This window comes from Solanum dulcamara, chromosome 10, assembly GCF_947179165.1.
Source record: "Solanum dulcamara chromosome 10, daSolDulc1.2, whole genome shotgun sequence".
NCBI lineage: Eukaryota > Viridiplantae > Streptophyta > Magnoliopsida > Solanales > Solanaceae > Solanum > Solanum dulcamara.
Genome location: NC_077246.1, coordinates 7,569,707 through 7,580,471, shown reverse-complemented (window position 1 = coordinate 7,580,471; position 10,765 = coordinate 7,569,707). Strand labels below are relative to the sequence as shown.

Sequence of the window (10,765 nt, the reverse complement as noted above, 5' to 3'; positions counted from 1 at the left end):
AAACATTTGAGATTTCTTTCACATTGCACTTAATGAGAGATATTTTGACGATCACAAATAAGCTTAATGGGTCCTAACAAAAACAAATCATTGCAAATTTCATTTTACTTGTTAAAGTGGTGAAGAGATGATTGCAAGATCTAATGAATGAAGAATGGAATCCACTTATTGAGAATGTGTCAGCATTTTGTGTTAAGTATGATATTTTGATACCTAATTTTGATGAGTTCTATGTTAATTTGGAAAATCTTGACGTAAACTTGTTGAGTATACTATCTCACATCACTATCGTGTTGAAGTTTTTTTAAAAGAATATTGATTGGCAACTTCAAAAACTTAATGATCGATTTAATGGGGTGAGAAGAAATTTTCTTAGTAAAGTTGCTTGCTTGAATCCAGTTGACTCATATTATAGTTTTGACATCAAGAAAATATAGAGAGTGGTTGAATTATATCCTGATAATTTTGGTGAAAAGGTAATATCCCAATTCTTGAGAAATTACTTTTCTATGGAAAATGACCATTTTGGCCTTCTCCATACTGTTTTTGTACTTTATTTGTGATATGGGGATAGTTGGCATGATTCCAATGCGATTGGGTGAGATTTTGGTGATTTGAGGCATTAAGTGGGAAGTTTCAGAGCATCGGATGAGAATTTCGTAAGTTCCGTTGTGTTTGGAATGTCGAGTTTGGTCTAGTTGAGTATTAACTTAGAGTCTTGGGACCTTAGTTTTTATTTTGGAAAAATAGGCTAAAAGTTGAGTTTTAGACCAAAAAAGGAGGGTAATTTCATCATAACAACCTTTTTTTAGAAATCTGACGATTTCATTTAGTCCGGAATGTTGAATTCAATGTGGCAGAATATTCAATTTATTTTTATCGGACCCCTAAACGAATTCTGAAGGACCAATCAGAGGTATTTTGAGTTGGTGTTTCAGTTGTTTTCTGCTATCTGGTGCAAGGTATTTTACCCTTCGCGATCGTAATATGTAGGCTCATATTCGCGATGAAGAGTCTCTAGTACTCTTTGCGATCGCGATCAAGCCTCGCGTTCGCGATAAGTCTCTTTTGGTATGCTTCGTGATCGCATCCTAGAGCTCGCATTCACGATGAGTCAATTTTCACTACTTCATGATCGCGAGGTTAGTGGTCCACGATCGCGATGAAGAAATCTGAATATCTGAACAGTAACCTCAGAATTAACTAATTTTTCTCATTTCCTCCATTGATACTCTGTTTGGAGCTTGGGAAGGACGATTTTGAAGATACTTTTGAGAAATTTGCTTGGGTAAGCTTTTCTATCCTTCCTAATTTATTTTTCCATTAATTTTGTCTTCAAAAATCAAGATTTCAAATGGGTTTTGGTTTTTTTTTTCTCAATTTCAAAATAAAAGATTTGATGATGCTAACTCGATTCTTGATCAATTTTTATGGGTTTTCAACTACAAATTCCCCTTGATGAGTAGAACATGTTTTTAAAATAAAATTTCAGACTCGCCCTTTTCAAATTTTAAGCAGTTTTTGAACGATTTTGCCCTCGATGCTAAAATATAGCAATATGAAAATCATTAGACTCCTGTTGATGTAATCTTGTCATTCTTAAAAGTGGAAAATCGTTTCAGTGTCGGTATTCATAGGTTGAACTCCGATTAGAGTGTCCGTGCGAAGTTTTCGACATTCAAGATAGGTTTGGATATCCTTCTTGAGATTGGGGTGGGATAATTAGTTATTCGTATAGACTTTGGGATAGGATTGTAGCATGATTTGAGATTGTTAGTTATATTGTGATGCCCGTGTTGGGACTTATTTGCTATCTTATTGCTTTGAGAATATGTGATTCATGATTTGCCTGTGTGAGGAGACTATTTGACTTGTAATGCCCGCCCAAGGGGTTGAGTTAGGGGTTTTAAGCATACTTGAGTACTGAAATATTTTCAAAAAAGGGTGAACACGTATTTTGATGTATTTCCTTCCTATTAATATGTATTGAGAGTGAATATCATGTTTATGTTGAGTTTTGAGAACTTCGGACCTTGTATTACATATTGAGTTAAATTTTGCCTCTATGCCATATATGTTGTGATACATTTATTCTCATTCATTATATTATTGATCTTGAGAAGTTGAGAACTGTGAAATTCTTTTTGAGAAAGAAAATGTGGCACATTTTTACATTATTGACCACAAGCTAGGTGACAAGTTGATGATATATTGAGATTGTGATTTGGTATATGGACCGCAAGTCCCTCATAGGTCTTTTTATGAAAGCCTTAGCTTGACAGGTGTATACGACAGGTTGTGCGACAGCCTTATTTCCATCGTACCACCACATCATTGCATCATCATATTGCATTGCATTGATATTTGTACTACTTGGCTTATCTGGATAATTATGATAAGGAGTTGTTCTGATGTGTTTACTTTAGTCGCACCGTTTTATATAAATTGGCAGCACCAATGCCAGAATGAGACTTTTCTGTGTGCATGTGGAAGTGTTCCTTAGTTTATTTCATAGGTTTGATTCATTCATTATACTCAGCCAGCTAAACCTACTGAGTACATGTGGATTGTACTTACTCCTACTTTTGTGTACCTTTTTTATGCAGATCCTAGTCAGAGCGTTCCGCGTGGCAGCTGATCTTCTAGAGGACTTTGCAGCTTCAGTTTAGTGGTGAGATCCCAAGATTCGAATCACCACTAATTATATCTTTTATTTCTCATTCTTTAGTACTATTCAGAGACTTATGTTGTATATTCAGATTCAGGCTTTGTATTAGATGGTCTTTATACTTATGACACCACGTTTTGGGATAATTTCTTCGTTATCTTTCTTTTCATATATTGTGGCACGACTTCCTCTTCGTGAATCTCGTATGAGTTTTACTTTTAGTCTTTCACATCAAGTTGGGTATTAGGATGTATGCCAACATGATCTTGATTTTTGAGTCGTGAAAGAAAACATGATATTTACTATTAAGAATCAGCTAGAGACTTATATTGTTGATGTTCGTGATGTTGATGAAAGATTTTTTAACCTAAAAGGATTTGGTGATCTTTCTGAAAAGCTAGTCAACACAAAAAAGCATTTAAATTATTTCCTTGTATTTTGCCTTGTAAATTTTGCATTGCTCCTGTCAGTGGCCACTATTTTAGTTGAAAGAGCTTTTTCGGCAATGAAGTTCAATCAAAAGTGAATTATGAAATAGAATGGATGATGACTTCATGAGTGGATGTATTGTGCCTTATGTAGAAAAAAATTATTTAATATTATTTCTGATGATAGTATTATAAATAGGATTCAAGAAATGAAAACCCGCGTAATGCAATTGTAACAATATATTTTGATTAGTCAAACTTTATTTTGTTGTTATTTTATTCACTTGTTTGAGCATTTATTTTTATATTGTACCCATTTGGTAAAATCGTAGGGTCATGTCTTTTGTGATCCCAGTATTGAACATTATAGGTTGATTGTTGTAAAATAACCTTTTGAGTTTCCTACTACTGTTAATTTGAGACTGAAAATGAAAAAAATTGGCTCGCATTTTATACTTTAGACTTTAGAATTAAACTGAAAGGATGTTTTGGTTGAGTAGATAAAATGCATTTTACATTTGATTCATGGGAAAAGGCTCAAATATCGAACTTTGAGAAAATGCTCATTTATACTATCAGTTAAAAGTTTGGCTCATATATGCCATTGTCGTTTGAGAAAAGGTTCATCTATGCCATTATTTTTTAACTTCGGTTTTGCAAAACTACCCAAACAACTTTGAAAAATTGAAAAAGTTGAAAATTTGGAGTTCTTGGTATTTTTCATGTGTTCTTGAAGAATAAGGAGCAAAAAGAATACATTTAATTCAAAACTCCAATTAAAAAGTGTTAAAAGTTGTTTGGGTGGTTTTGGAAAAACAGAGTTAAAAAATAATGGCATAAATGAATATTTTCTCAAATGGCAATGGCATTGATGAGCCAAACTTTTAACTGATGGCATAATTAAGCCTTTTTCTCAAAGTTTGATAGCATATTTAAGCCTTTTCCCTTCATTCATTAACTTTCCTTTTCTCTAATTCATGTGGTTTATTTGTTTAAAGATTATATTACTGCATATTTCCTTGCTTATCAGGCAGATGAACTGAAAAGAGAGGACTTTAAAGGTTCCATTCCTTATTTGATATTAAACTCTTATCTCCATCATTTTTCGTAAAATTAGTTATAACAATGTGTATGTTTGTCCAGTAACAAGTAGAGTTTGATGATCCATCTGTGAAATCAAATCGAGATAATATGCTTTTCATATTCGCTAATACATCAAAACCACATCTGCAAAAATGTTCGTTCTTGTTTGCATCATTTTCTATTTAATTGTCTTCTTATTGATATTCTCTCTTTCAGTCTTTTGCGTCATTTATTTTTTTATATGTTGAACCCGTTTGATAAAAATTCTAAATTCACCATTAATTTTAAAAATATATTAATATTTAAATATTTTAAATTTTAATACGCATCTTCATATTTAGATTCATATGATAAGGAAAGAGACTTAAGCTTACTCTGAATCTCTAATGGGAAACATGATCCCATTGCTTTCAACAAAACTTACTCTAAGATTGAGTAATATGATTAGATTAGCAACTCCACTAACAGAATATAGAATAAGATCAACCATTAGTGTTAATCAATACAATGTTCCCCTCATCAAAAATATTCACTTCAAATTTAGGAGGCTATAATACATTGACAAAATAGTAGTTAGAGTAAGCTATTGCCACATAAATCATAATTCAGTGCTCTTGTAATTGCTACAAGTATTCCATGATACTTCCATCTTTATATATACAAACACACCATAATCTACATCATCATCATGGTAACACATTTCTACTTACGTTGCAATTTCATAGAACATTGGTTTCATCTTAGCACTGTATAATATTTCGATCCGATACAACATAGGGTTTATTTAACGTTTTACATGCCTGAGACTCCTTATGTACAAGCTATACGTCACTTTAGGAGGAACTACAGAAGCTAGCTGAACAATGATCATTTCACCTCTCTATAGGTTATCCTTTCTGCAAATCGCTGTTGTCTTCGTTCATAGATAGTCCTGAGAAGTGAGACTTCAAGCCGATCCAGCATTGGTAATAATCGTGATCCATAAATGGAGACTCGAGTGCCCATGGACAGACTCGGGGTATTAGGCAAGACTCGAACATAAAAGCCATGGTATCAGCTATTCTATGTGGACCAGCTTCATTTCCAAGTGCAATGGTTGCCTGTCAATGTTTTATGGCAGCAGGATCATTCAGTGAACATAAAAGAACCACATACAAGCATGATGTGGATGTAACGACAACAGATGGTTATGATTCACAGATCACAAGTGCGCAATTGAACTGGATGAATTATGTTTTGCAAGAAAGAAATTTTATAAATGAGATGATAGCAATTTTGGTCCTTAGTTATTAGCACATTCTTATTGGTCTTGTAATGTTTTGGCTAGGCACATTAAACTTCTAACTAAAATGTGTGTATATATTTAAGCTTATTTTAGAATTTTACCCTCAAATGTGTAGTAACAATACAAATTTAAGATACCACATCAATAATTAAATAGTTTAGCACTAAAAAAATCGTGAAATTTGTGAAGACTCGGACGTGGAAAGATCAAAGGGGCACATACCTCATATGTTTTGGTATCAGGACCATGAGGAGTCATGCAGCTATGAAGGCTTGCCCCGCCAGGGTGAAAACCATCAGCTTTTGCCTGAAACAAGCTTAACCGCATTAAAAATGTATGAAATAACCCCAGAATTGAGCATTGACTTCATGCAAGAGCGAGATAAACAACCTCATATCCCCCATAGATTAGACCCATAAATTCGCTCATACAATTGCGATGATAATATGGAGGACGGAAGGTGTGATCAGCAACCAACCACCGGGGAGGAAAAATGACAAAGTCAAGTAGCGCCACACCAGGTTTATCTGTGGGTGCTGTCAAAACTGCATTCGATTTAAGAAACTAGAGCATATGTAACTAGCAACACCGACAATTTAAGAACAAAATTCACCATAGATCAATGACAGGACATTGCTAATATTTAAACTTAACCAACCTGTGTTTATTGAAGGATCACTGTGGTCCATCAATACAGTATTGTAAGGGCAGAACTTGCTTAAATCATACTGCAAATTCAGGAAATATATTACTTCAGGACTAACGAGACAAACAGCATCGAGTATCCACGTAGCAAAGTAAATTGGATAAAATGTGAACAAGGCACTCATATTATGAGAGATTGAAATATAGAGAAATACCCGCCTTATAAGGAACATAATTGCCATGCCAAGCGACCACATTAAAAGGAGAGAAGTCCTGCTTCGCAGTGAAGAGTTCACCGCCGTACTTCTGCACAATAGTGTAACCTGGACGGGAGCCATCTTCGTACCAGGAAACAGGAACAAGAAAATCCCTCGGAGCAGCCAGACCATTTGCACCTAAATACATATTCAAATGCATCAGTAAATAACATCAGCTGTCTAAATAGCAAGAAGTTTTGCACTTTCTAAAGCACCTATTGGCCCCAGATCAGGAAGTTGAAGATGAGTTCCAAAAGTTTCAGCGATGTAACCACGTGAAGGTCCATCTGGAAGGTCAACAGAAAACCGATATCCTTGAGGTAAAATCACTATTTCACCAGGACAAACTTGCAATCTTCCGCATTCAGTAGTAATCCACAGCCCTACATTACGAACAGAGAGTAAGAAAGAGTTTCAAAGCACATGGCAAAATATTTGATGCTGAATACGAACAGACAAATGACACCTGACTGATTAACACTTACTTCCTTTTTGAGGAACAATCAAAAAGTCACCATCAGCATTGCAGAAGGCAGAGTTCTCCATTGATTTGTTGGCAGTATACCTGCATTTTGAACAATGCTAATAAATAGCAAATCCTATTTGATATAGCTATTTGTGCAAGTATTGTATGATTAAGAAACAACTGTTTCTTGTACAGATCGTGTATTAATCTACTATAACTATAGGATACTCCCCTTTAGCGAATTAGTGTGTTTATCCTAGTGATCCACAAACGACAAAAATCTCTCTTTTTCCTATCCCTATCCCGATGAGACGAAACTAAAGCTCTTTTTTTCTGTTGTAATAGTTCTAAAAAGCCCCCCACCCCACCCCCACCCCCACCCAAAAAAAAAGAGGACGCTGGACATTCTTACAAACTTTGGCACTGATGTTCCTAATTTGATGCCTACAAATATCATCTGTAATAGGTATTGTGCTGAGTTGATATTCAATACACATCATTGTCTGTTCACAAGAGAAATCATTTTAGCAGATTTATGGTCCATTATGTTAAGGAGATACTATATACTCTCGGTTTGAAAGCAAATAAAAACAGAATTTAAAGCCAATGCTTATATCCAGAGCATAACAAATCTCAATCCGTATTATAAACATAAACAAGAAAGCAACAACTATATCCAGAACTCCATCAGAAGGACATAGTGATGATAATATTAGAGAAAGTTTGAAATACCAATTACATGTGAATTGCAAAACCATGTCGGAGATATGAGCTGCCAGCCCCGCATATAGTATACAAACCATCGATGAAATCAGTCGGTGTTTCTGGGATCTCGACAGGCTTCCACCGTAGTTGAGTTGGTGTAGCAGAACTGTTTGACTGGTTGAATTCACTCACAAGCTTTTCATGTCTTGGTATTCTTGGTCTAAATGGTTCGTGTGTAACCGATGGCTTAATACGATATAACCAACTGCGCAAACAAAAGATTCCCTCAGTAACATAACCAATCTATCCACCAATTACACCTCAATCCTAAATGATCATTAATAAAATCCTCAATATCTATTAACAAAAGAAAGAAAAAGTCCCATTTTAATTAGCTAACACATTTATATATGGAAGACTGTTAATTTTTTGGAAATGGCTGAAGTCATTATTGGCAAGTTGAAGTTAGGCAATCTTTTTTTGTTATCTGAAATATTGGCGAAAAATATCGAAAAATTCAACTTTCTTTTTTAATGAAATTCACGTCCAATCCAAACATGGTTTAATATCCAAAACCCTTTTTTCAACTATAACCCTATATTGTCCAAAACGTTGAAAAGGGGCAGTGGCAGTAATTTTGAACTTATTATCTTTACCTCTTTCGAGATTTATCAACGAGTTTTATGGTCAATTCAGAGTTAGTGTCATTTGGAGGTGTTGCACGAGATGATAAAAGGAATATTGTTAGGCGGATTCTACAGCAGACTTTTTTCAACTATAACCCAACATTGTCCAAAACGTTGAAAACGGCAGTAATTTTGAACATTTACGGGAGTTTTGTGCCAAATTCAGAAATAGTGGGATTTGGAACTGTTGCACGAGATGATAAAGGAAGATGGTTAGACGGATTCTACCATAAAGACTTTTTTCAATTATAACCCAATATTATCCAAAACGATTGAAAAAATAGCAATAATTTTGTACTTATTATTTTTATCTCTGGACAAGATTTTTGTGTCCAATTCAGAATTAGCACGATTTGGAGGTGTTGCACGAGATGAATAAAGGAAGATGGTTAGGCGGATTCAACAACAAAGACTTTTTTTCAATTATAACCCAATATTATCCAAAACGTTGAAAAACGAGCAATAATTTTGAACTTATTATCTTTATCTCTTGACAAGAGTTTTTTGCCCAATTCAAAATTAGCAGGATTTGGAGGTGTTGCACGAGTTGAATAAAGGTAGATGGCTATGCAAATTCTACAACAGACTTATTCAGTCACTTCCGATGATCCAATCTTTTTTCGTGCTGCAAGAAGAAGTATAGTAAATGGAGTTACCTACCTGCGTTGGTTAAGTTTGCGAGGGGAAGTAAAAGAGGTGCCAGAGACCTGTTCAGCATATAGTCCAAAGGGGCAAATAAGAGGGCTATTTTGACCTTGAGGTAGAGCTCCAACTATAGCTTCAGATGAGAAATGATTCCCAAATCCTGTTTGGTACTCTAAATCAAAATCAGATGGAAATTTGCTGCTACAATCTTTGCACTCCATTTCTTTTCCTTCTAGTGATTGTGCTGAGTATTTATTTTTAGCTTTTGGACACTGCCAGAGACTCACATTTTTTATGTCCGAAAGTGAAGCGGTGCTGTCGTGGCACAATGATCCTTGACGGAGGCGTGCTGTTTGGGGAACTGCGTTGCACATGTCCTAAGTTGTCCGCCAATCAGGATATGACACTAGAGCATGTTGGGCCAAAAGTATATTATTATTATTTTAAAAATTAAGCTGTTTGTTCAATAAGAGCAAAAATAATTTTTTCCTTCTTAAAAATAAATAGGAGCAAAAATATAATTTTTTTTAAAGATAAGAATATCCCATCAATATATTTATCAAGTATATCCTTCATTAATTCATTAATTTCTATTTATAAAACAACCCGTTTGATTATACATATAAAAACTCATTTTATTTTAACGAAATCTTAGAGCCCGTTTGGATGGACTTAAAAAATAACTTTTATGTATGAAGTGTTTTTAGAATTTTAAAGTGCTGAAAGTTATTTTTATAAATAAACAGTTGAGTGTTTGGATAAAAGTGCTTAAATGAGGAAAATTATGTGAATTTTAGGGTTAAAAGAATAAAAAGGGTAGTTTGGGAATTTAGTTAAAATATAAGGGATATAAAAGTAATTTTCATGGTCAAAGAAAATGACTTTAAGCACTTAGGAAAAAAAAGTTAGGAATCCTAACTTTTCATTTTTGACTGACTTTAAGAACTTTCTGGCTTAAAGTTAGCATTAGGCAAACACGTCCAAAAGCTGAAAAGGGGCTTTAAGTTGGTTTTGACCAACTTAAAGCTAATTCAAACGGGCTCTTAATCATATATTTACATGATCAAAATAGAATTACAGTTACTTCATATTCTTGTTACAACTATCAAATTGTATTTTTATATTTTTTGAATTTTGAATCACAAATATAATTCATTTCTTATAAAAATATATTTATTCCTTTTCTCTTCAAGCAAACTTATTACCCCATATATAGTGATTTAACTTGTGAAGCAAGTTTTAAATTTAATTTTCTTGATATTTTAAAGCATATTTAAAATTCTGTTAATATTATATATATATATATATATATATATATATATATATATAAAGGGTCAAACATGCCACTAAATTATGTGAAATAAACAAAAATGTCATCCGTTTGCAATTTGGTTCAGAAATGCCCTTTTCATCAAGATTTTGATCCAAAAATGTTCCTACCGTTAATAGTTTGGTTCAAAAATGCCTCTATTATTATTAAATGGATCAAAAATGTCTTTTTTTCGAAAAAAATATATTATTTCTTGTCTTTTTAAACACATTTTATACCTAATAAAAATGTTACTTAACCATATTCTTGTTTTTTTTCTTTTAAAATCACTTTAACTAATAGAAATGTAGAAAATAAGTTTTTGCTTCTTAAAGCCCGTTTAGATTAGCTTATAAGCTGTTTTCGGCTTTCTGAGTGTTTGGCTAACCAACTTAAAGCCATTTTATGCTTAAAAGAAGGGTTAAAAAAATAATTATGTTAGTTTGGCTTAACTTATCTGTCACGCCCCAGGAGGGGACCCTAGACATGACCGGTACTCGAAGACCATTGCTGGTCTTCAAGTAAACCACTTGGTCCAATCACACCTTCATTCAATCACATTCTATCAGCGGAAGACTCAACTCACAA

General features: G+C 33.8%; 1 protein-coding gene across 1 annotated transcript; it reads right to left on the bottom strand.

Moving 5' to 3' along the window:
- Positions 1-4,737: 4,737 nt before the first annotated feature.
- Positions 4,738-9,172, bottom strand: LOC129870964 (homogentisate 1,2-dioxygenase). The gene is made up of 9 exons (XM_055945834.1): positions 8,884-9,172; positions 7,572-7,802; positions 6,852-6,931; positions 6,582-6,749; positions 6,329-6,504; positions 6,123-6,192; positions 5,855-6,009; positions 5,687-5,770; positions 4,738-5,279 (listed from the first exon to the last, which is right to left on the bottom strand). Exons 1-9 carry the CDS (start codon positions 9,087-9,089, stop codon positions 5,067-5,069), a joined length of 1,383 nt encoding a protein of 460 aa, XP_055801809.1. The 5' UTR covers positions 9,090-9,172; the 3' UTR covers positions 4,738-5,066.
- Between the last annotated feature and the right edge of the window lie 1,593 nt (positions 9,173-10,765).

Coding starts and splice junctions, on each gene's coding strand:
- LOC129870964 (XM_055945834.1), bottom strand. CDS start 9,089: ATGGAGTGCAAAGATTGTAGCAGCAAATTTCCATCTGATTTTGATTTA. Junction 6,932..7,571: donor CATGGTTTTGCAATTCACAT/GTAATTGGTATT, acceptor TTCAAAATGCAG/GTATACTGCCAACAAATCAA. Junction 6,193..6,328: donor GCAATTATGTTCCTTATAAG/GCGGGTATTTCT, acceptor CTGAATTTGCAG/TATGATTTAAGCAAGTTCTG.